General features: G+C 42.5%; 5 protein-coding genes and 1 long non-coding RNA gene across 12 annotated transcripts in view; 3 read left to right on the top strand and 3 right to left on the bottom strand.

Annotated features, from left to right (window-relative positions):
• Positions 1–5076, top strand: part of vps52 (VPS52 subunit of GARP complex) — a 17139-nt gene extending 12063 nt beyond the window's left edge. For both annotated transcript variants that reach the window (XM_020587561.1, XM_020587560.1), the window contains 3 exons: positions 746–857; positions 1992–2110; positions 2531–5076. In XM_020587561.1, the coding sequence (XP_020443217.1) occupies positions 746–857; positions 1992–2110; positions 2531–2677 (378 nt within the window). In that variant the 3' untranslated portion in view covers positions 2678–5076. The remainder of the gene's footprint in view (positions 1–745; positions 858–1991; positions 2111–2530) is intronic.
• On the bottom strand, positions 4141–9680 carry LOC109952472 (uncharacterized). Its single transcript, XM_020587566.1, has 7 exons — positions 9573–9680; positions 8479–8522; positions 7444–7809; positions 6934–7024; positions 5808–5986; positions 5359–5412; positions 4141–5263 (listed from the first exon to the last, which is right to left on the bottom strand). Exons 1-7 carry the CDS (start codon positions 9629–9631, stop codon positions 5181–5183), a joined length of 876 nt encoding a protein of 291 aa, XP_020443222.1. The 5' UTR covers positions 9632–9680; the 3' UTR covers positions 4141–5180.
• A 67-nt stretch (positions 9681–9747) lies between these two features.
• On the top strand, positions 9748–17736 carry LOC109952473 (uncharacterized). 3 transcript variants are annotated; one of them, XM_020587569.1, is made up of 5 exons: positions 9748–10116; positions 10437–10743; positions 11940–12056; positions 16053–16114; positions 17021–17732. In XM_020587569.1, exons 2-5 carry the CDS (start codon positions 10488–10490, stop codon positions 17165–17167), a joined length of 582 nt encoding a protein of 193 aa, XP_020443225.1. In that variant the 5' UTR covers positions 9748–10116; positions 10437–10487; the 3' UTR covers positions 17168–17732. The 3 variants fall into 3 exon arrangements, with proteins under 3 accessions (XP_020443225.1, XP_020443223.1, XP_020443224.1); XM_020587567.1 differs by having other exon boundaries at positions 10384–10743; positions 17021–17731; XM_020587568.1 differs by lacking the exon at positions 11940–12056 and having other exon boundaries at positions 10384–10743; positions 17021–17736.
• On the bottom strand, positions 12824–17013 carry LOC109952474 (uncharacterized). The gene is made up of 3 exons (XM_020587571.1): positions 16867–17013; positions 15087–15477; positions 12824–14294 (listed from the first exon to the last, which is right to left on the bottom strand). The coding sequence occupies exons 2-3, from the start codon at positions 15411–15413 to the stop codon at positions 13785–13787; spliced, it is 837 nt and encodes a 278-aa protein (XP_020443227.1). The 5' UTR covers positions 15414–15477; positions 16867–17013; the 3' UTR covers positions 12824–13784.
• A 97-nt stretch (positions 17737–17833) lies between the features above and the next one.
• LOC109952469 (uncharacterized) lies at positions 17834–25102 on the bottom strand. 2 transcript variants are annotated; one of them, XM_020587564.1, is made up of 9 exons: positions 24945–25102; positions 23312–23345; positions 21916–22167; positions 21091–21360; positions 20474–20542; positions 19842–19883; positions 19644–19754; positions 18939–18998; positions 17834–18363 (listed from the first exon to the last, which is right to left on the bottom strand). In XM_020587564.1, the coding sequence occupies exons 2-9, from the start codon at positions 23343–23345 to the stop codon at positions 18176–18178; spliced, it is 1026 nt and encodes a 341-aa protein (XP_020443220.1). In that variant the 5' UTR covers positions 24945–25102; the 3' UTR covers positions 17834–18175. The 2 variants fall into 2 exon arrangements, with proteins under 2 accessions (XP_020443220.1, XP_020443219.1); XM_020587563.1 differs by lacking the exon at positions 24945–25102 and having other exon boundaries at positions 23312–23599.
• LOC109952476 (uncharacterized) overlaps positions 24197–25192 on the top strand; it is a 16889-nt gene continuing 15893 nt past the window's right edge. For 2 of the 3 annotated variants that reach the window (XR_002273762.1, XR_002273764.1), the window contains exon 1: positions 24199–24502. This is a non-coding gene — a long non-coding RNA (uncharacterized LOC109952476). Of the gene's footprint in view, positions 24503–25192 lie in introns of all 3 variants that reach the window. The other variant, XR_002273763.1, reaches the window with a different exon arrangement.

Below are 25192 nucleotides of genomic sequence, written 5' to 3'. Positions count from 1 at the left end.
GACCCTGCATCCTGGACTCAACTCTGGGTTGTCATAATTTAGGTTGTAAAACAAACTCGTCCAGATAGAGCTGCACCACCCAAAGTGGGATGGATGCCGTCTCTGCTAATCAGACCAGGTTTTCCCCAAAATGTTTTCCAGTTGTCTATGAAGCCCACGTTATTTTCTGGGCACCACCTAGACAGCCAGCGGTTGAATGACGACATGCGGCTAAACATGTCATCACTGGTCACATTGGGTAGGGGTCCAGAGAAAACTACGGAGTCCGACATTGTTTTAGCGAAGTTACACACCGACTAGCAGAAAATAAATCCAGAAAGAAAAAAAATACTCTTCCACAAGAGATACTGTAAAATCATCCTACAAGGAACAAAGATAAGTATGTTGTTATACACCTGCAAACCAGACTTTATGGTGTGTGAGACGGCGGCTTAAACGGACACATTTGCAGGTTTAATAAAAGAGGGACAGGTCATGACTCGGCTCACAGAGACAACACTGGTTAAAACCTGGTGAAATAGTAAACTGGAGTTTAGGCAGTGAAGTAACATGGAGTTCTATCATTAGGCAGATTTTGAAATTATGTAACAGAGAAGCAGTATTGTTATGGATTTAATAAGTAAATATAATTAGAATGTTTTTGTTCTTTGTAGTAGTACTTTAGTAAACTATAATAATGACCACATTCCTGTAATAATAGAAGTAAATAACCGGTCAAAGTTGGTCACTTCCTCCCCCCCTTCAGGAGTTCATCGAGGAGATTCTGTCTCCCCCCTTTGGAGGGATGATCACCTTCGTGAAGGAGGCTGAGGCGCTGATGGAGAAAGGGCAGCTGGACCGATTGAAGAATGAGGAAGGTCAGAAACACTGAGTGCTACTGGTTTGATATTTTCTTTCTTACTTGACAGGATTCTGAAGAGTTATAAATCGTCAAATAGAAACTGTTGTGGCTTTCTAAAGAACAGCTGAAGGATGGGATGAAGGGCAAAGCTTCAACATGCCATGACATCTAGGAAGGCACCCTGAATTACCTCAGAGAGGTTTGGAATGAGGAGGCTGGTTGTGAGACATCTGATGAGCTGTGGGATTACACGGGATTCTCCGTTGGTTGTTTGTGGCTAATGTAAATCGGGTGACAGGACTCTGACTCATATCTGTTCTGCCCTGAAGCAAAACAGCGTTGGTAGAAAATGTTTGATCCACTGTCACATGAGACCCATCTATCTGTTATCTATACCGATTGGCTGGTGCCAATCCCAGCTGACAGTGGGCGGGAGGCAGGGTATGCCCTGGACAGGTCGCCCCACATGAGACCTGGCAGGGGTTAATGATTTGTATGAAAATAGCTAAAAGGGTAAGAGAGGGAAGATCTGCCTCCACTCCCCTGTGATTTGTTTCTCTGTCTTTGTCTGGACGTGATTAGCTTCTTCTGTTGGACTCATACTGTACATTTGTTAGATTTATTATTCCCTTTATTGATTATTAGAAAGCAAATGGACTGAGCTACCATGAAGTAGCCTCTGTTGACTTGCGGTTGTGGCTCACTGTCCATCCCCACACTGTCAGGTCTTTTGAGGTTTTCTATATGCTTAAACTTTGAAATAAAATAAAGATTACTAGAAGACCTGAGCCTGCAATCAGTGAACAGTGCAGCCTCACCCAGTTCCCTTCAGTTGGTGCTTTGGTTTTGTTTTACGGAGTAATGAGCCACTTTCATTCTGAAACATTTACATCCTTTCAGTTTAGTTTCTCTTCTGCAGAATTTCTATGTCATCACTTCAGCTTCACACATCCTTTCTCGTTTCTTCTCATCTTCATACCTGCACAGTTTGATGTGTGAAATGATGTGTAAAACTACACAAGCAACAGCCCCAGCCTCGCACAGGAAGGAGAGAATAACATGACAGTCGGCCAAATTTTGTGATGACTGAACGGTTTTAACAGTTCAGGACATTTACCGCAGTCTAACCCTCCTGTCTGTTTGTGTGCAGCTCGTATCACTCAGCTGGTCCGGGGCTTTTCCAGTACATGGAAACAGTCTGTGGAGTCGATGAGTCAGGACGTCATGAGGTCCTTCACTAACTTTAAGAATGGGACCAGCATCATACAGGTGAGACAGTGGGTGTGTTGGTGACATGACTCTAGTGGGCAACATTACAAAGGCTGACTCTGCTGCTGTTACTGCAGCTATCATCTTAGTGCCAATACTGTTTGTACAGCAGGTTGTTAACCCTTTTTTTGCAGCGCCCCCTGGTGTGTGGATGCTGTCGCTCGTTAACCAGAATTAAAGTTTGAATTGTACAAGTGCAGGTCTCAAAACGATTAACAGCTTGTAAGCTACAAATATGTGAAATTAGACGTTTATAAGTGCTACTAGAAGTACTGAGCATTCACTGTAAAACTGAACCTTTTAATGTGATTCCATTACTTTTTTGATAATGTGTTCAACGTCCCAGTGATGTGGTGTTTGTGTAAGAGGCAGTGAGTGATGGAAAAAGAGATAAACCAGCACTTCCTCTTCCTGCTGCAGGGCGCTCTGACCCAACTGATCCAGTACTACCACGGCTTCCACAAGATCCTGAATCAGCCGACGTTTCGCAGCCTGGCCGTGCGCTCCGAGCTCATCAACCTGCACCACCTCATGGTCGAGGTCAAGAAGCACAAACCCAACTTCTAGTAGGCCCGAACAGCTCCTTCCTTATGTTCAGCACCAGTGCTGAACTCCCAGAGTCTAGGAGCAAAACCAAGAGGCTGCACTTCAGCAACAAACCCAAGTTTCCTTCTGTAGGTTTGTGAAAGCATTAAGACATTTTTCTTACCAGCTGAAGAACAAGTGGAGTCAGAGATGAGTGAGGGCAGACGAGCTGACATCCTCGCCGGATCAGAGTGGAAATGGAAAGTGTTTACTTTACATTTGTCATTCCCGAGGTGAGGAAAACTGTGAAACCTTATTCCGTCCTTAGACCTTCACAAGAGGAACTTATGCAAGAACTTGAACTAAAGTGACTGTGTTTAAAAAAACATCCTAAGACCTGATGATTTAACCACTTCTTCTCTGTGACATAAATAATCAGAAACATAAATAAGAAGCAAGAAACAGGAGTCAAGAAAATCTAAGCAGCATGTTTAAAGTATTTATATGTAAACTACTGATTAAAAGTTCACCAAATCAACAAGACCCTCCTTCATAGACCAAGTGTTTAGGGGGCAAATCTGGACTTGTTTTTTTTTTTTTTTTCAGAATTAAAGCAGAACTGTGTAACTGTGGTTGAGCAGTGGCCATGTCTAAGGCAGATGAACTGAGCAAAGGTTCATGTTATCACTGATGAATTCAACCTTTTATTTGTACATGTTATTTACAAGGTGCATAGTGTTTCTATAGATACTGCTGTAGTGAGAGAAGTACTTGTGAATATACTGCTTGAAAAACTCAGAAGAGGAGACGTACACAGCAAATACCATAAAAAATCCAAACCAGCACAGTGTTGGTTCGTCTCCCAGTACTTTGGCTTCTCTACAGTCTGTGGCTCTTGGCTTCATGTCCATTGGTTCTTACTGAAGACATCTTTACAAATACCTTACAAACATAGTGTTTCATTTTTTACACAAGGATCAGTGATTTTCACAAAACGCTGCTTGCTGGATTTTTATCAAACAAAATTGAGGAAAGGGTGCATAGGTTGGGACTATTTTCAGCAGCGGATGAATGCACATTTGGTCTATAGTGAGTGTCTGTGGCAGCAGGACAGTGTGTGTGTGTGTGTGTGAGGGGCTGACGGCTGAGTCAGCGTAAACTCCAGTGTGTGTTCATGGTGATGAAGGAACACGTCATCCAGTGAAGTAGTGTGGTCAATGGTGGGTTTAACGGTGATGCACAGGACGCGTTAGCAGGAGACAGTCACTGCTGGTTTGGGTCTGCACATCGGATTTGTTGGCAAGAAAATTGTAGAATATCACCAGACTGAACATCTGAAAGATGCTCTCCCCCAGTTTGTTATAGACACTGAACAAAACCTGCTGCTGAGGTTGTCGTGTGCCTTTGCTTAGTTCTCTAGCTGCTTTTAGTGGTGTCCGTCTGTACATATTGTCAGTCCAGTGTGGACCTGTGGAGTCTATCAATGAAGCATGGAAATGCAACACAACGGTGTCTGTTGGTTTACTATAATTCTCTTTTAGATTTATGAAACAATAAATATCATGCCACATGCTAATCATATATCAGAGTGAGCACACTCCACACATTCACCTCAGACAAATCACAGCAAAGGGCAAATTAACTGTTGTTGATAGTAAGTGTAATGAAGTCTGTTTCTCCATGAACCATTAATATGACCATTCTTTTTTCAATTTATTTGTTATTTGGTCATTTAGTCGTTTCTTATACTGCCTTATATCAAACCCACTATGGTTCAGGGGAAAATATTGCACTTTTTCTCTACCACTAACAAGCTAAGACAATCATTCACACTTGTATATTTATTAATTTCAAGGTTTTGTAAAAGTAAAGACAAGACAAAGTCTTTCTGTACACTGTGACCTCATCCACTGATTCACATGTACTGAGTAAATATGTGAAAAAACACAAAATTAGCCTGACGGCAGCTGTCTTTACCCACACATGGTCGAATTCCCCCAGTTTTGTCGATCTGTGAAGCTTTGGCTTCTCTAAACTAAGAAATTGATGACTGGGTTTCCCTGATTAGTCTTAAATTAACATTTGAATATCTTAGACATATATAACGTAATTATTTTGTATTAGGGTGCTGCTTTCTGCTCAGGCACCATTAATAAAGTTTTAACTGATATATTGATGTTTAACACCTCATTTACTGATGTTTTGTAAGATAGTTACTAGGCATCAATAAGAGAGTTTGAGATGGTGTATTTCTGAACTGCAGACTGAGCCAGTTTCCCTCTGTTTCCAGTCTTTATGCTAAGCTAACCATGTAACAACTCCAGTTCCATAATTATTGGACAGAAATGAGAGAGTGGCATTTAAAGCTTAGACCCAGGGTTGTTTTAGACAAACAGAAAACCTTTTCTTTACTCAGACCACATCTCTCCCTCTCACACCTACCTGTCACTGTGTACTTAACTTGAAGTGTACACTGCACACACACTGTCACACATATGCTGTTACTGTGCAAAGCTGCTGTTAATAGCTATGTGCAGTTCTGGAATCAGAGCAGATGAAGAATGTGGAAACTCGTGACAAGAAGAGACCAGATGAGAAGCGCTGAACAGCTGCTTCTGGTAGCGTCACCTGGAAAGACATCAGGGTCAGGGGACAGGGAAACACTTCACATCATGTGAGTCTTCTCTAGTTCTGCTTTAGTTGACAGAGTGTTGTTTTCTCACCTGCTGGTATTTCATTTTCCATAACCTGCCGGACTTTGAGAGATGTGGAGCGTTCTGTGGCACAAACGACTTAGATTAGTTAAACGTGATCAAATGAAATTAAACCTGCATGATGAAAGACTTTGTGCAAAACAGACTACACATGTGCCAGTCTAGATGAACTGGAGAGGTGCCTTATTCTGTGGAATCAGGCTAAATAATGATCAAGGGAATTTTCTCCCTTCACTTAAAGCTGATGAAGTGAAACCTGAAAGGCCACTTCACCTTACATTTAACAATACAAGAGCACAACAAGAAAATGTTTTCAACAAAACATCTGCACCAGTTCTTGTACTGCTATAGCTACTGAACCTTTCTAACCACACAGCCCTCACTGAGATACAGTAACAGGAACTATCAAACTGTTGCTGAGATTTCTGCAGTTCATCCCGGCGCCTCAGGACTCTCACCTTCCACAGAGAGCTGCACAGTGCTCACAGAGAGGCCCTGCTCATCCAGGACTTTGTATGTGCCTTCGTCCGAGCGCTTTAACTTCTTTATCGTCAGCTGCTCCTTCATGGAGTGTTTCTCCAGACGCTGACTGTTTTCATCCCCCCTCACCCACAGGTCCAACCACTCGGAGCCGCTCCTGGAAAGCACAGAGAAGTAACTGTTGGAACAAGGTGCAGCCTGACACTGTGAATGCAAAAAGACAAGACTTAAAGCCAGACAGCGCCCCCAAGAGGCTGCAGGTAATGTGAAACACAGTAGAACAGCTAAAACATAAAGTTAATTCAGAACCTGGTGCTAAAAGTGCCATTAAATCAAAAGGGCTCCTCCTCTGGGGAGCACAGCGCAACCCAAGATGCTGTCAGTCTGCTAATTTGGGTCCAAAAAAAAAAGTTCTGGAGCAGATCTTATAAAAACAAGGTAATTTCTTTGAAAACATAATTTCTGCTCAGCAATAACGATATGTTAAGCTCTGACGAAGAGGAGCTCACTGTGCTGCAGCAGCAGGAGCAGGTCGGCCTAGACAGCAGCTGGCTGTGTGCTGCTGGGCTGTATAACAAAGTGACTCGTGATGTTTAGTTTGCTCTGCGCTCTGAGACGAGCTGTTGGACATGCAAATGTGTCATATTGGGTGTCCCCACGTCTGTTGTGCAGCTTACATCAAGGAAAATTTTGGTGAATGTGTTGATGGAGCATGACGCATCAGTAAGGAAAAAAAACAAATGTTGTTTCATGTGGAAAGTTTTTGTACATAAAGCCATCGCTGTTTTGTCCAGAACCCACTGGATTTTGTCGTCAAAGTTTATCAGGTGACTCATAATTTTACCAGCAGCCTATAATCCGAAAGTCTGTAGGCGTCTTTTTTTTTTTTTAAAAGCCATTTGAGGAAAGAACAGATCAGAAGAAGGTGGGAGCAGAGATGAGACGAGAAAAAGATGAAATAAGTGTAGGGAGAACAAAAAAAAAGAAACGAAGACGATGCAAAAGCGAAAAACGGAGGATGTGAATGTAAACATTGTCAATAAAGGTGAAGGCCTTAACTGCAGTTTTACTCAGTTTTGTAGAAAACCAGAAGAAACAGCTCACCTTCCCTGGAAGACCAGTCTCACAGAGTGAGGAGTGTGGAGATCCAGAACCAGGTCCTCACCTAGACCACGAGACTGCAGAGATTTGTGGTCTGACAGTAGGAAAAAGAACATCAACATTAAAGACCTGGAATAAAGACACCAGGATCTACAGAGATGAGAAATCTCATTAGATCACAAATTCTCTCACAAAATCAGCATCTGAATAAACCAAACTTTGTGCGCTGAGTTAGTTTGTTCCCTATGGAGAGGAGCCTACAGTCACACAACTGATTCAAGGACAGTCCATCCTGTACTGTATCTCTACTGGTTCTCCTGTGCAGGGTCACTGGAAACTGTCCCACAGTGAGAAGGATTTTGTAAAACTGAGAAAGGTTTCTGGTTGTTACAACAAACAGAGCAATGAACAGAGAGAGCAGAAATAATTTGAGAAGAAAGAGGACAAAGGGTAGATGTAAAGGAACAAGAAGAAACAGGAGAGAGAGTCCCACCATCCAGACCCTGAACTAACCGAGCACAGACAGCTTGACGCTCTGAATGAAGACCCTGGTTTTCGCAGACCTCACTCCGTCCACCACCATGAAGCTCTCGTATCTCCCCGTGTCTCCGAGCTGAGCATCACTGATGATCAAAGAACAGTCCCCGGACCCAAGTCTCTCCTCAGGAACCTCCACCCGGCCCACAAACTCCTCCGCCTGCCACCGCTGCTCTCCCTGCTGTTCAAACACCAGCTTGATGGCGGATGTCCACCGAATGTGGCAGGTGGACAGGGCCCCCTCCCCCAGGCGGGACTTCCAGCTGCAGGGAAGGACCACCTGGCTCCCCACTGTGGAGGTGACGGCCAGAATGTGGGGGTTGGAGGACAGAGAAGAGGAGTCTGGAAGAAGAGAAGCATTGAAGATGGAATTGGAGGAGATGTCCAGAGCAGTGTGGAGGCCCTCTGAAGGACTGTCGTGTTAGAAATGGACCAATAACAAGGAAACAAAAAGAATCAAATGTGCTGACAACCAAACAAACTAGACCAGTTTGACAAAGCAATCCACCCTCAAACTCCACTTTCATTTCCCAGAGCTTTCTGCCATATCACATGGTCTTCATCAGCTGATGTTTGCTCTGCTGACACATCAGCTGTTAGGATTCCAAAGCAGTGTTGAGACTTCTTGTGCAGGCTGATTACACATAAGCATCAAATATCATTCTTGACCTTGTGACATGGTTGAAAGCTCCAGAAAAGTCAGTGGACCTTGTTGTGTCAAACTAGAGTAGTGAGCCCTAAAGTCCTAAAACAAAAAGGGTGGCCGTCCACTACATGTAGGTGCTGTAATATCAAAAGCTTTGACTTGGTAGGACACAGTGGTTCATTTACATCATAAAAAGATATTTAAAATGTTCAGAAATCCTTCGCCCACAGTCTGAGCAAACCACAAATTAAACCTAGTCAAATCTTTAACTAAGTGATGACGTGGACTTGCTGCCTCCCGTTACTGACTTACCACAGGAGTCTACTCTGCTGACTTAACCAAATCAACACCAGGCTGGTACTCACCAACTGAACTGCCACCGAGGAAACACTGAAGATGTATGAAACACCTGGAATAAACATCAGAAAACAACTTTAGTCATCGGCTGTCGATTTGATTGTGTCCCTCTGATTAAGGTTTCTGATCAGCAGATGCAGAACCTCAGCTGTTCTATTAAAAGGGCAAAACTTATTGAACTAACATGTCAGCAACGTGTTAAAGTTGTAGCTGGTTGAGATGAAGCTCATGTGAACTACCTGATCTACTCTGTGTAAAGTAATACATGGTGTACTCCCTATGATGTGACTGAAATGAGTTGAAAGCACTTTGACATTCGAGTCATCATCATGTCTCAGTTGAAAGGCCAGTGGCTTGTTTCAGCTGAGGATTTACTGCTTCTGTCTCCTGTCATTAGAAACTGACTGACTGTGGGTTTTGGTCACCTGGGACTCGGGAAACTGTCATCACTGCTTTACTAGAGTTGAACAGACCCCGTGGGATGAGGAGGAGAAATGTTAGCGGCAGGCCAAACTTATAAAAACCTCTCACTATTTAAATGTTCATCTGTAATGACAGATGTCGCACAGATGCATTGCAGTAAAAGTACAATACGTCTCTCTGAAATGCAGTGAAGTAAAATAAAATACTCAAGTACCCTCACAATACCTGAGTAAATAGCCATCCACTGATAATTCATTTCTAAATTGAGCTGGTTGGTGAGGATGTTTGAAGCCAATAGGAAACTAACCCACGGGGTTTATTTACGGCTAAGTTTCGCTTTACGCTCTTGCTCTTGCTCATTTATCCTGATCTGGGACTTCCTCGAAAACGAAACTGCCGGGTTTGTGCGTCCTGCGGTCGCCCCACTCGCTGACTGACTGACTGACTGCTGCTGTGGGAAACCTGCACAGACCGAAGGCGAACAAGCTCCAGTGCTTTATCCTGCAGACACAGCGTCTCCTGCAGCTGTTTACTGACTTATGGAGTGAAAAACCCGCCTCTGCTCATCCTGCATAAACGCAGGAAATTCTTTGAAAATAAAAACTTGTGATTTAAATAAAACAAACAAACAAACTCCAAATGACAGTAAAGCCTGAAAACAAGGTGAAGCGTTTCCTACCAGAGTCTCGTTATAAATGTTGTCATGATGCCTGCTGTTTGGGAGCTTAGTTCACTCATCGTCTCTTTCCTCCGCTGAATAGATTTAAATGTCTCATCACAAATGAGCTCAAATTTATCACCCTCGCTTTAAGTTTCGACTTCCTGTTTGTGTGCCAAAGTAAAAGTACCCGTCTATCTTATCCCTCTCCATTAGGGGAATTTTGTGTTGCTTTTATTTTGAAGCCTGTCACCGCAGCTTACTCGGAGTTTAACCGATGCGCGCAGAAACGAAACCTACGGTAACTGTTGCAGGCTCATCAATATGTGAGCAGAGAGCGGTGTATGTGGTGTGTGTTCAGTTGAAAAATATTCCATGTTCCGTTTTCTGCATCAGCAGAGACCTGTTGGTGGTCTCCGCTGTCATAAGTCCCCGTTCGCTTCCTCCTACCACAGTCATACTGCGCTCATACAACTGATCAGTCCTCCGGCTGGAGCTTCTGCGCAAACCTGGGCAACAGTTTACTCACTGATGGCAGGGCTCACACCGATGCTCACTTTCCTTTGTAAGTTAATGTTTATTTTTTAGCTGGATTATAAAGTTGCACATGCAGCCAGGGTACGCGTACTTTGGACATGAAATTCAAGCTCCAGTTTGGAGCCATTCAAAGACTTAAGTTTATTGTTTGATCATTCATTGTGTGTAGTTTGTGCTCACCTAAAAACAACAGCTGAAATGAAAGCAGACAGGCTGTAGGTCTGAGGATCAGGCACAGGGCTGCCAGGCTGGTAGCGTCCCCTCCTCACCTGTCTGCTCTTTACCTTCTCCCCAGGTGTTGCAGGATGTCACCTGTGTTCAGCCTCACCTGTTCTCCACTCTGCCCAGGTGGTCCAGGCGGGGCAGAACGTCTCACTGACCTGTAACCTGACGTCCAGCATGGAGGTGACCTGGTACCTGCTGCGGTCAGACAAGCTGCTGCCTCTGCTCACTGTTTCATCAGGGAAAATAGGGGGAGATGAAGTCATGTTTCACACTGCAGACAGTCGCTTCAAGAGCAGCGGAGCTCTGGAGAGAGGCCCGGTCAGCCTGGAAATCCTGGGGGTGGAGGAGCAGGATGCCGGACTGTACTTCTGCATCTGGCGGTGTCCAGGCTATTCTTGTGTTAACAGAGGAATTTATCTGATGATGAATGGTAAGAGGGTTTTTATTTATCTATCAGTTTTAGCTTGTTACAGAGAGATGAGGCGTTGGCACCGATCTCCCCTCTGAACAGTTTCATTTACAGTAAATAACTGTAAACATGCAAAACATTCACCACAAATCAAAACTTTTTAAATGTTTAAAATATAATTGTGTATCACAGCTTTTTCAATCATTGTTTTTTTTCTTCTTTTCGCTTTCATTAATCTTCTCATGACCCCTCAGATTGTTTGAGACCCTTATAAGTGACCTGACCCATAGATTGGGAACCAGTTACACTAAATAACCAAAGCCAGCATGGCAAAAATATACAGAGCAGGAACACAGCTGAAAAATGGGAGGTGACAAAGAAACAAGATAGAAATAAAGTAGAAGACAGATGTAAAGAGAGTCTTTGGTTTTATGGTAATGTGTGATTAAAATGGATGATTCTGCAGGAGTTTTGTAAAAACAAAAATCTATGTAGGAGAGAGAAATTTCATTTGGGCCAATCAGAACCGAGCAATGTGCAAACTTCCCCTAAATTTCTCTTTAAATCTGAACAACTCTACAGTGTGTAGCAACTTGTCCCTCGGCTGCTCACTGACGCTGCCTGTTGTTCATACCGACAACCCCGTTACTGCATGTTTCTGCAGCAATACATTAAAAACAGGAAATGAAATATGACCATATCCAGACTTTATGCATCATTCCAGACATGTCACTAAAACTTAATCTGGTGTCTCTGGAAACTCTTGGAACTCCACCAAAATTTCAAAAAGGTCTGTGAGACTTGAACAATTGCTTATTAAGACACACAGTTTGTAGTTACAGTTAAAGTGAACCCATATGACCAAATCTCACACACACATGCTGCTGTTTGGCCACAGCAGCTGTGACTTTGGTTCCTCGGAGCTGCTGCATTTAGTTTTTTCATGTTTCACATTGGGAAGGTTGCAGGTGCATGAAAACAGCCTGTAGCTTCATGCAAACTATAGATGTTTCTCAAAAAATCAGATTTGCAGTGTCTCAGGTTCTCAGGAAAATGAAAACAAGTACTGAAATCCGTGTAACATAACCCTTTAAACTGCAGCTCTGTGCTCCAGGCCTCAGGGAATGAGGGATTAATACAAGCTGAGCTCTACAAGAAGACCTGAGCTCAAAATATCAACCAATGAACCACTTAATCCCCATATTTGGTGTTTGCAGACAAGGCGACAGCCAGAGACGAAATGAGGCAGCCTTGTTTCACTTTGGTAATCTGTTTTCTCCCGGCGCTACTCACCCTCTGCTTCGTCATCATCTTCGGAATCTACCTGTGCTCAGGTGTGTGGTTCACTGAATCTGCTTCTCTGTGGAGTGGAGGTGAAGGATGTGGAGAGACTGGGTTTACACATGCAGTGATGTTTAAGGTTCTGTTCATATGTGAGGGCAGCGTTACATACAGTACATCTTTTCATACACAAGGTGGCAGTATAGCTTGTTAACATGAGACCTAACTCACTGTAGTGTTGCCAGGTTCTCTGCTGCTGTAAGATGATGGGATGTTATTTAAAAAATGACAGATCCTGTTTAGACTGCACTGAACTACAAACATACAACTTTGTCATGAATATTTGGCCTTTGACTATTTAACCTTTGTTTTACCAGGAAAACAAATCTCTACTAACGTGACACCATAACGTGCATGGTTTTTGGTACTTGGTTGAATGAAGGTTCTCTTTTTATGAGTACAAACAAGTAAACAAGTGTGTTTGTGCCACACTGTACAGCCCCTCAGCCAGTATCACGCACACAGAAAAACACTGGTATTATTGATATCTGACCTTTAGTGGTTGGTGACGGTGACATAGGCAAAGTGCAGCACTCAACACAAATAATCTGAAATTGTACATTTTGTAGTGTTAATATATCATTTGGAATTGTGTCACATGCTTTTTCACAATAAAACTATCTAGATAATATATCACCTTGTTAAATATTAGAATAATACGGTCATAATTTGCTGATACCAGGTTTTGTGCACTGGATTTAATAAACTTCCAGCGAGACCTTATGAAAATCAGGGAAGCACACATGCCAGCAACATGTACTGTGTGTATCCTGGGAAATTATAGTTTTATTTGTATGGACTACAAAAAGTAAAGATAAGGGGTACAGTACATGAGATGAACAGAGGTATTCTGTAATTAACAGACAGCCGCAGTATTCACAAAATGATAGCACTATGAAAAACCTCACAGCATCTTCAATTAAAATTCAGCCAGGAAACTGAATCACACTCTAGTCCAGAGGTGAAAGTGCCTCAGTGACCAGATCTTACAAGCAGCTCAGCACATTAGATGACTTGACATCTGTAATTACAGTATAATGAAACCTCATCGGTGCAGTTCAGTGACAGACATTTTGTGCAAGCAGGCAGCAAAAGAAAGGTAATAATTCAAATCTGAAAATCCTCTTCTAGCATCATTCATGCTCACCACCCTGAAACTGTTAGCTCATTCTGCAGAATTCTCCTAAAAAGAAAAATACCACAACACACCACTAGATGGCAGCACATACAGCAGACCCACACCGACCAGTTTCCCAGGATATTACGTTGGTTTTGTGTTCCTCAGTCGTTCCTTAGATTTGACAACAGCTGCAGGGAGTTATGTTCAGGTTTGTATTAGTTACAGCCTTCAATCTTGGAAAAAATCCCCAAACTTAAACTGATTTCTAACATGAACTCAAATTAAGGCACTACTATTTATGGTTTGTGAATAGTCTAAGTCATGCAAATATATTTAGAAAAGCCAAAGTGATTTTCAGGATTAAAATGTGCCTATACAGTTTATCCATCCCACAGCGGTGTTCTTAGATTAATGCTTAGTGAGAACGGTGCTCCCTGGGTTGCAGTGCAAACATCCAGGAGCTGTGGGAGTCACATGAGCCAACTGAGGAACACTGAACCTACAGACCTCCTCAGCAGCATTTACCTGACATTAGTGGAAAGGAGAGAAATGATTGTTCCAAGGCTTCATGTTGATAATGAAACCCAGACCACGTCCGGGCTCACGCCTGCTTCAGCAGCAGCCCGTACGGGCGGATGGACTCCTGCACGATGGCCCTGGTCTGGACATCGTTGTGGCCCTCGGGGATATAGACCAGCCACACATCTTCTCTCTGGCACTTGGTTCTCTTCTGTGGGTTGATGCGGTTCTGAAGAACCACTTTGTACTTCTTCCCGTCCACTCTGGACGTGAACTGCTTGCAGTACTGCTCCGCCATCTTGATGTCTGGTGTGGAGTACACCCCTCTACCCCTCGTCTCGCTGTTATTCAGAGAGGCGGCAGCTACATCCAGAAACTGGGGCTCGTCACTGGAGCATGCACCACGGGTCAGGATAATGCCGAGGGAGCCATCCATGCTGTATCCTTGGTAGGAGACGGGCCAGGCATCCTTTCCTGTCCCGAGCCAGGAATTCCCATCGGCATACCTCTGGATGACCTGCAGGGCCACACGGTTCCAGCCACAGGGACGAATGTACTGCTCATTACCACGCAGGAACTTGGTGCTGCCATCCTGGAGGCAACAGGTTCACAGAGTCAGAGCTGGACACACTCACAGGAAGATGCTACTATGCTAATAATATGTACAGCACAAATCCTGCTCAGTCCCACACTCATTGTGCTCTGACTCTACTGTCCCCTACTAGCTCACTTTCATTCTCACTCACAGACCCATTCAGCCACTTTCCCCTGGTTTTAGTTTGATCACTCATTCATATTCATTCAGTTACTTCATTCATACTCATGTCTCATTCACTCTTACTGCATGATATTCACTCACTCCCACCTTTGCTCTATCATGAATTCACTAATTTATTCATGTTTCTTCACCTCACTCACTTTTCCTTTTGCTTTCACACATACACTCACTCATACTCACCTGTTCATTTACCCACTCATTTAAACACGAATGGCTAAATTGACATGATATTCACTCAGTCACTTGCAACCACATTTTACTCTAATATTAATCATCCACTCACTTGTTCACTTACTTACTGGAACACATTTGGTTCTGCTAGCATGAAATCACTCACCCAGTCATTTCTTCATTCACGCACCCACGGCAGCTCAGTATGTGTATTAACATGATATTTGACATTTTGCTCAAACTGAAGTGAATTCATCCAAACAAGCAGGTACAATATGAAGATGACATCGTTATTCATCTTTAGACATTTAAAATCATGGTTATTCAGAATGTGAGTGGACAAGTGAGACTAACACGAGCTGAGTTCACGCCTCAGTCAGTGCTGCATCATGCCAGGCCTGTGTCATGTGACCTCAGGCCTCTCTCTCCTCTCACCTTGATGTTGGTGAAGTCGTAGTCGTACTTTGGATGGAAAAAGTCCTGAGGGTTGATCCTCACAGTGGTCCTGAGGCTCTGGAGCTCTGGGCCCTCGGTCAGTGCCGGCGGGTTCCCGTACAGGTCCTGGTCATCCACGTCCTGCAGGGACAGAGTCCCTAGACTGGGGTACTCCAGCTCCTTAAACCCCTCCTGCTTGTAAAACTCCTTAAGGGCCACAATGTTGACAAAGTCCTGGGGAGTGAGCTGGGAGGTGCCACTGGTCAGCTCGACGCTGCAGCCGGAAAGAGCCGACAGAGCCTCCAAACACAGATTAATGTCTGGCATGGTGCTGAGAGGACGAGCGAAGCAGGAGAGGAGGAAGCCTGCTCTTCCCTTACAGCAAAGTCGTCTCAGAGAAGCAAAGTAAAATAGAAAACAGACAAAAATAGAAAAAACACAATAGGAATCAACAGAGCTCAGTTTGTGCCTGCTCCTCCGACAAAAACACCTCGCCCTAGTTTCACTTTCATACTTTCACTTTCACTTACGCCGACAGAAAGTCTGATCCTGGTATGGGGGCTGGGCTTTTGCAACTGCACACCCAGTGTGTCTTCACTGTCCGTCAGTAAAGGTTTGAAGCAGTCTGAACACAAACTGAAGTGAACGGTGTCCTGAAAGACGATTTATTACTGGACTGCTGGGTTAGACTGACTTAGTTTGAGACAGGTGTTCCTAATAAACTGACAGTTTGCTAAATGGCAGTTATTCAGCTTCACTGAATGAATGATTGCTTTTCATTGTGAAAAGGCAGAATCAGCATTCAGATCTGATAAAACAGTAGTGAGCTGTACTAACTGCTGAAGCCAGACTCGAACAGACAGCCAGCTGATTTTCATGCTGTTTGTGTGAACACACCTGAGTGTCAGGCCAGGTACAACCTGCTGTTCAACTTTAGCCCATGCTCACCCTCTCCTTCGTCTGCAGGTAAACCAGCTGTTTGCTGCTGTAAGTCATGGAGAAGGGGCTCCAGTGCCAGGGTCACAGAGGTCAGTGGGAGGTCACCTGTCCGCTCTCTAACTCTTCTGCAAGAAAACCAGCCCTGCTCTGTCTTTTCACCTCTTCTTTTACCACTCTTGCCAGACTGCGCTTACACGGTTTCCTGGTTGGTTCCCTCTCCTTCGCTTTCATTTTTATTTCCTTCCTTCTTCATCAGACCAGAAACAGCATAAACATAAAAGCTTTCATATCATTTTGACATTTTCTGATGGTAATCCACACATTTCCTTTTAATATTGGTTTTAATTATGGATGGGTTACTACTAACATGTTTCACTGATGTTAACCCCTCAGTTTCAGTTCTGTTCAGTGATTGACTTTGCCCTTTGGCATAAATCCACATTAGTTTAGATTTTTGGACCAGCTACATTCTTCTGTGCCAGTTCTACTGTTTTAATTTATGTGATGCCAGAACTGGAAGCTTTACCAAAACCTATTGAAAACAGCGGACACCTGCATCACCAGAGTCCTGTAGAAACCATATGGAGTCTGTCTTTAAATATTCCTGACATGGCAGGTTTAGCTGGAGGTCGATTTTCTCATTTTACATTTATCCCATTTTACATAAATTACATGTAGACATGTTATACTGTTGACAATAACTTTTCTCATTATTACTAGATTATTTTTTTAATGTCTTTACACAAAACCTTTCTGGTCATAAACGACTTTACTTTGATACATCACCAAACTTGCATGTAGACTTTCAAAAGAATTAGTTCCTTATCCTTATTTTACCTACCAATGATCCCAGAGGACGATGGCACTCGCTGACAAGAAGTCACTTTATTTACAAGACAAAATGTTTTCAGCCGTCACCGGGGGTCACAGTCACACAGTGCAGCAAACACATCGCACCTGAGAAACGCAGACCAACTAGTTTACTGTCTCTGCAGGAAGTGGCTTTGCATTATTCCAGTCTGCGGCATGCCGACAAGCCCCGCCCCTCTGGACGAGGAGGGATACGATTGGTCGAAGAGGATGTCATATACTCCACTGTGACCATTCACAACAATCCGAAAGGGTCACATGACCACAGATAGCCCAGACTGTTGTTGTAGTAATGTCACCACCTGCTGGTGAGAAAGTTCCTTTCTCTGGCCCCTTTTATCATTCAGTTTCTTTGTTTTATCTAAACATGTAGATCTAAAGACTGCAGTTCTTAATATGCTAGAGAAGTAAAGCCACACATTTATGTACATTTTGTATTATATTCTACTGAAATTGTTCATGTGCTGAAGAAAAAAATCTCTGTACTCTCTGTAAATATATTTTTCATTTAACTCCGATTTTTAAAGTGATTTCACTGATCTGTTTCCATAAGATCCAGTAAACTGTGTGACTGCTGTAGAAACGGTGCTGTTACTTTACTTTTGCTGCCTAACAATCCAACATGAATGTAAAATGTCAGGGTAACACTGTCACTGCTATCAAAACGTCTGCTGTTTATGTAGCGTCCACCATTTTATTAGCACTTCTCTGTGTTGTGTTCTCTGTCACCTGCTACAGTTTCTTTCTTTTGTTTTTAAGAAATTGATTTTGATATATTAAAGTAATAAACACAATAATGCATCAATAATAATAATGCAATAATGTGAACTGTGCCTTTTTTGCACAATGAGCACTTTTAGTTTTGCTGCTTCAAGTATATTTTGATGCTAATACTTTTGTACTTAAGTAATTTTTTTAGTAGTAGTAGTATTTTTACACTGTGGTATTGATACTTGTACTGAAGGATCTGAGTACTTCTTCCACTACTGTGAATACAAATGTTTCTGAAGTCATCTGGACAGAAAGCGACAGGTACAACCTTTAGTTTCTACTTTGTGCTTCACCATTAATGTTTTGATTGCAGTTCTAATTTTAGTCAAACTTTAGCTTAAATATTTGGGAGTTTGTCTTCTGTTATGCGTTTAAAAGCTGCTGCAAGGTGAGTTTCCTTAAAGTGCAGTAAAAGAGGATCTACACAGAGTGTAAATCAGGTTTAATCCCACCTGGACACCTACAGAATGTGCTGACTGAGGATTACGCTTCATATAAACCATCTCATGCTACTGCGATGGTGCGGCCCGCTGTGTGTTAGTGTGTCTGTGTGCAGCAGGTCTGGTGACGACAGACGAGTAGATGACGTTGGAGTCAAGTGGAGTCCTGCTGGGTCTCTCCCTCCAGTTGTGTCGGCCCAGGGAGGCATAGTGGATCGTCTCCTCTGGCACAGACAGACTCTCAAACACTTCACACTCTGCAGAGACACAAGATTAAGACACACGTGAGGACTCGGGAAACACATGGTCCCCAGACCCCAGGGGGCTCCCATAGCCACAGGTTTGCTCTATGTACGTACACTGATCTACATAATCTGGTTCAGCACAAAGTTAAGATTTGCACCACTGAACAAGAATATCAGCTATGTTGGGTCCTCCATCTTAAACTGTTGTACGTTGTAGTATTTGTTGTTCATTTTCTGTAAAGTGTTTCATCACATTCCTCCAGTGTGTTGCTGCATCCAACAAATATATTCATCATAAGTAAGTCTGATAATTAATTTCTGATTAAGTGTTTAGAATGACAAGATATTAACAGTGAAATACGTTAGAAGCTGAGTTCACTGTCATAGAAAACAACTAGTAAATATCCAGATTCAGAAGATGATACCAGTGAATGTTTTATTTCTAACTCTGATGGTTAATGAAATATCAAAATATTTTCCATTTGATTTACTGTCTTAATTAGTTATATTTCACCACTGGTTGATGTGGAAATAATGAAACTGCCATGTACACCGGGGGGTCAGTAGTAGAAGAGCTGATGCGTTACCAGTTTGCCTGGTGGTCGTCGTCCACGGCTGCAGCTCAGGATCGTCATGTGTCTTTACCGCTACAGGGAAAACAGAAAAGAAGTTCACAGTCTGCTCATGTCGTGGTCAGAGATGCTTTGCTAAAAGTATCTGAAGAGGAGCTCTGTAGAGCCCCGGTGGTACTGAACTGTCTGGCTGCTCCACAAGGAATCCAGCATCCAGCCATGATCAGGAAACCTGCACAGTCCTGCTTTGTTTCATTAATCTTTTAATCCAGGTTTTAGTCTTATTATTTATTTACTCATGACTTATATACTATCTTAACGTGACTCATTTTGAAACCTAACATTGTGATGTAGTGTATTTTATTTTAATCGCTGCCCTTAAACATGATAAGGTCTGAATGCTGTGTGTGTGCTGTATATTCGCCTCTATTTCTGTTTTCTGGTGTTTTAAATGTAAAACACACTTTGAGCTGTATTTCTGAATGAATGGTGCTGAACAAATGTAGATTATTGTAATTAACTTTTTATTTGTATCATCTTATGGACAAAACCAGGCATTTCAATGTATAAAAACATTTATAGTTTTTATGAAGATTTTTACATTGTTAAATCTAGAAGATGTTCTTCAGCCTGTCTGAGCCATGTGAGCTTTTCTTCATTGTTATTTATTTATTTTATTTTTAAAAAAGGTGACACTTGTGGTTTTCTCAGACCACCCACCTGCGTATTTGCTCTTCTTCCTCGTGCACTTGATGCTGGTCAGTAAAACACAAACTGCAGCCAGGAGGAGGATCATTAACCCCAGGCCGACCACAGCTGCCAGCAGCAAAGCTGAGCAAGAGCACACACACATCTGCTTGACAAACATCTGACACAACAGCTTTAAAACCATGATTCAGGTGACAGTAGCTGACCAACCGTTCTCAGGTTTTTCCTTCTCCTTCTCTTTTTCAACCATATCTGCAGAAATACATAAAACACACGTTTTCAGGTATAAATACTGAAAATTACAGATGATGCACAGGAAAATAAATTATGTTTAACTCCAGCCAAAAGACATGAATTAAATTCAAGAGCTGCCAATCACGGAATCACTGAATATACACGTCAATTTGACATTCAAAAGTCAAATAAAACTTAGATTCTTTAAATTTGTTAGGATCCACTTAATGAATGAGTATTTTCACTTAAGATGAATTATCTTTTAGAACTTGCAAATGTTTTGTGATAATGTCTTTATCACGTGAAATAACAAACCGGTTTACAAAAATGTATCAGTTTTACTTTGGCATTAACACCATTTTCACATGTTCATAAATTTAGCTGTTAACTGATAAATAGGTTTGACAAGTAAAACCAATTTTGTTAAGTTAGGTTTGAAGCTGAGCTGCTCAGACCAGGTTATAGTGAAGTCACTTTAAACTCAGTAGTGCAGCCTTCTTCGTTGACCCTTTAATGAATCCTTTCATTTCCTTCCACTGTGCTTACGGAGCCCTAACTGTGCCACAGATGACCTTCTGTGCTGCTGTTGCTCTTCTGTTCAATGTTACCTGTTTCTGTCTCTGCAGCAGATGCAGTTGTACTGGTGGGTGACTGGAAGCTGGTCAGCTCTGGGGGCACTGAGAGAAAGAAAGTGCTGAAAGTAGAACTATGGTACCTGCTCATAATACCTTAGATATACTGTATATTCCCTCAAATGATTTCTGGAAGCTCTTAAATGGCATTAAATATTTACAGTGAAATCTAGTTTTTAACCATTTCAGTACTTGCATAATGAGCACCATATAAATTATGAACCTGTCACCCTGATCATGACACAGAAGTGATTACCAGTGATAAAATGTTAGAACGTCACATCAATTTCTCCCTTGATCCAGCTGTTAAAGCCGTGTATAACTAATCAATCATTTTGAGTTGGAACAAAAGAATAAACTCAACTTAAAATGCACAAGGGCAGAACGAAACATGGGGAGAATGAGAAAAAAGACAAGATCTGACTTTTGGATTTATAATGATAGTTATCATATTTAGAGTCCAAATGATCTGATGAGTTTCATTTAATAATCTTTCCTTAATTAAAACCCCTTTTGAAAACGAGATTTTATTCAGGAGGAACAACCAAATAATCCATTACATTCAGTCTGAGCAGTTGGTAACAGGCACCCACCTGGGAGGATGGTGACTTGACCCAGCACCTTTCCGTTGCACTGGTACTCTCCGGCGTCCTCCGGTTGCAGGTTCAAGATCTGCAGTGCGTTGTTCCTAAAGCTGAGCCGGCTCCCCCCCCTCTCAGGGTGCACCGTACCATTTTTGAACCGGGTGAAGATGGCCTCCCGCCTCCCTCCTGTCTGCAGCTGAAACCACCTCTGTTTGGGTTTGGAGGAGCGGCTACAGGGGAGCAGCAGCGTCCAGCCTGCAGACACCTGGAAGTCATGACCTGCGGGGCCGGGAACAAACAGGAATCGTGGGTGTTTGTCACAGGGGTGGTCAGCCGCTGGTATATTACATATATGAAGGGGGTTCCACTGCTGTACTATACTTCTATGTGAAAACACACCAACTGTTTGAGCAGAAATTCTGTCTGAGTCACTAATCTGTCTAAATAAAAGTATTGGTCAACACTTTATAATACAGCTCACAGCTGTATGAGTCAGGCACCGTCAGACACTGACTGGTTCACACTGGTGTGTGAATGTACTGTAGGAGCAGTGGATGAAAACAGGTCGACTGTAAGAGGAACAAGCAACAGCCGGACTTTTTCGATGAAAGCAGAAATCAGTGATCTAGGGTTTCTGCACTGTTCACAGACTGAAGACTCCTTCAGTGCCACACATAATGAAGTTATTTACATCAGTATTTCCCAGCAACAATTATTCCTAGTGATGTGACCTGGGCCCATGGATCACTGAACAGGCCTCCAGCCTAACCAACAGAAATGCTGTGAAAAGATGGAGAAAGCCCAGACTGTGGGAACTCTAAAAACTGAGTGTACCTGTCAGCACCTGCAACTCAGCCACCAGCTGCTGGTTGCAGTGATACTTGCCGCTGTCAGAGTCATCGAGCTGCAGGAGGCAGAGATCTCCATGCGACAGCAGCCGGTGGTGCACGTCCTCTCTGGTCTCCGAGTCTCCCTGTGGGTTCACAGGGACCTTCCTGCCCCCATGAGTCCAGACCACATTTGAGGCATCAAAGTCACCACAGGGCAGACACAGGTGGTGCTCCTCCGGGACAGAAACCCGGATCACTGTTGGAGAAGAGAGGAGGTCCACAGACCAGAAACTGTCACCCTCTAGACCTCTAGCCTGCTGTGTACTGACCCTCAGATATCTCCTCTCTGACCTCGTGATTGTGGATCCCTCGGATGTGTGTGTTTGCCGGCATTGACCTTGGATTGTAGTAGTGACCTGATTTGGATACTGGACTTTTGTTCTGTTTGTTTTGTGTTGCTAGTGAAGAATCTATACTTTACCTATGTTTGTCTGGCGTTATAATTGAGTTCACCCTCGACATCATCGGTAGCTTTACGTGCCGACCCTAACAAATTACCTGTTTTCTTATCACATACAGTGTACCTGCTTGTTCACATCCATTTTGGAAGCTAATATGTAAAGTATATATACACTGGCTTAGACACATGACTTTATGTTTATGACGGTTCTGTCCATCAGATGGAAATTTTCTAAAGGTCTCCAGGAATCATTTCTCACATCACCCTGGCTGTGTCATGCCATCTGTATTTAGCAGCTGCAGACATGGAGCTGTGTCACTCATCCTGAGGAGAGTTTATAGCCTGGTTTCCTGTTGTATGTGTGAGTGTGTTTTATCCCATGGAGACATGCTCACAGTCATCAGTTACTGGAAGTGTGATCAATGCTGCTTACAGAACTAACAGCACTTAAACATTTACTAAAAACATTCATGTGGACAGGAAAACTCTGCAGTAAATGTTAAATACATTACTTTTTTCTTTTTTTGCATTTACATGTCATCACTACCAGATGAAAAGTGCACATTCAATTGGTTTTATGCTGTTTTTTAGGTAAAGAATTGCAGTTAGTATGAAGTATAAATAACACAGAAACGTATTACTTTTCTTACTACTGTATAAGTATTAGAAAACCGCAGTATAAATATACAAACATAAAAAGACAAACATTGCAACAATAACACAACATGATTTAAGATTTTCATTAAATATAACAGTGCAATCATCAGATGATATGATTTAAACTGTAACAGTGTAGCATCAGTGAAAACCTTGTGATAGAGATCAACTTTACAGAGAAACACAATATAATGACTCAACAATCATGCAATATGTAACAAAAGTCAACACAGGACTAATAGAATTATTAAAGTGTTACCAGTAATAAATGTGACATTTGTACCTGTGGAGTTTTCATCACAGTGGATCAGAAACATCTGTACGAACCAAACAAAACAGAAGATCATCAAACTGAGCATCTTCAGGAAAAGCATCAAGCTGATCAAGTGGCTGCTGAAAAGACTGAAGCAGACGTGTCAGCCAGTTTTCCATCCGTCCTGACTGCTTTCCTTCCTCCTCCTGACACACTGACTCAGAGCATCACTGGTGCGTGTGCCCAGTGTTTCACAGTGGGAAGTCAGTGCAACCAGTGACCTTTGTCAGTTCAAATGACTTTAGGCTTTTAATTTGAATGTACATTAGAGTTTCCATTTTCTGCTTAAGACAAGTTTGAAATCTTTATTGCACGCTCATTTCTGAGTTTAAATGTACAAATATAAAATATATCACATATGTCAGCTGTAAATGACATTAGAACATTAGAACCCGCACATGTTGACATGTTGGAAAACCTTCATCCACAAGACAAAAGCCACTGCCGACCCAATCTCTCCCCAAAGCATTTAACAACACTTTATAACAGAATAATGTGTTGCACGAATCAGGCACCAATAACATCTTACTGTGTCCTAGTGGCACCGTACTTAACATGCAGGTTCAGTGGAGGAAATCTGTGGGAACAAGGCAGCGACGACTGGACATTTTAGAGGAAATGAGGAATACTGGAAAACTAAACCGATATTTTGGGAAATAACATTTTTCTTGTTGTGTAATGGGCCTGGTACGTGACACTCCTCTGACGAGTGTATCCTCACTTGTTTCTGTTGGTCAGTGTGACCATTGGGTCCATATAGTCTAAATCAGCTGCCACAGACAGCAATGGGTCATGTTTAACGGATTGTGGATATTTGTCACTGTTACTGGTCAGGCCTCCCCTTTAAGAGTTTATGGTCAATGTGACTGTGACACTGGAAGCAGTGTTGTCTATTTGGGGAAGCCGTCAGTGCAGTGATGTACGTGCTAAACCTGTGGTTAGCTTAAAAAAGTGACTAGATAAGCTCGCAGTGCAGTATACGAAACATAAGAAGACAAATATTATGTTCGGTGAGACAAGGCAGAATAAAGTCCCTGTTCAAGCAAAGTTCTCTAATATCTCAGTCTTCTCTTCAGGACCACCGAGCCCAGGGCTGCTAAGGCTAGCTAGCATAAACACCAGAGGACTCCCACCTTCCGTTTGGAGCGCACATCTGCAAAGGTAGTAACCGGTATCTCAGTCCAAATTTGACAAAGGCTGTAACTTTTTTTTTGCTGAATGCTGCCCATTTGAGTTTGAAGGTTGCTAAGGGATAACTTTCAAAACTTTCTAATTTATGCTAACGCTAGCTTTGCTTAGGGGGATTCACCATGTAGCAATTAAGAGGCTAGTAATGTTAACATTTTATATAACCGAGTCTAAAGGGTGTCCCTGCGAGTAATGTACCAGTTAAAGTGTTTTTAGAATGAACATCAAGCTTAAATATGCTTTACGACAGCAATCAGTGGACTGATAGCACCAGTGTTGTTCTGCTCATGGACCTATACGTTAGCTTGCTTAGTTATTTCTGGAGAGGATGTTATTTTAGCTATGAAAATACAAAATACATCTCCCACGTCCCTTCAACAAGCTCCAGTGTATAGTAAATATCGGTATGATTTACAGGCTAATATTTTCAATAGACGTTCCTTCTCTGTGGCTCCTTCGCACCGTAACTTCTAATGTCACTTGCTAGCTATCAGAGAGCTCCATCCACCACTGATCTGTGGCAGTAACAAGAAACAAACTAATATTATTGTGAACAAATGCGATTTACAATATCGTAAATATTATTCCAGTTGGAGCTGGCATTGTCTTTTCTTTTTTTTCTTTTTTTTTTTTTTTTTAAAGTCTCAGGGAAATGTTGGACTG

Source organism: Monopterus albus, unplaced genomic scaffold (assembly GCF_001952655.1).
Source record: "Monopterus albus unplaced genomic scaffold, M_albus_1.0 scaffold462.1, whole genome shotgun sequence".
NCBI classification, from domain to species: domain Eukaryota; kingdom Metazoa; phylum Chordata; class Actinopteri; order Synbranchiformes; family Synbranchidae; genus Monopterus; species Monopterus albus.
The sequence above is the reverse complement of the archived record's forward strand: the minus strand, read 5'-3'. Positions and strand labels throughout refer to the sequence as shown.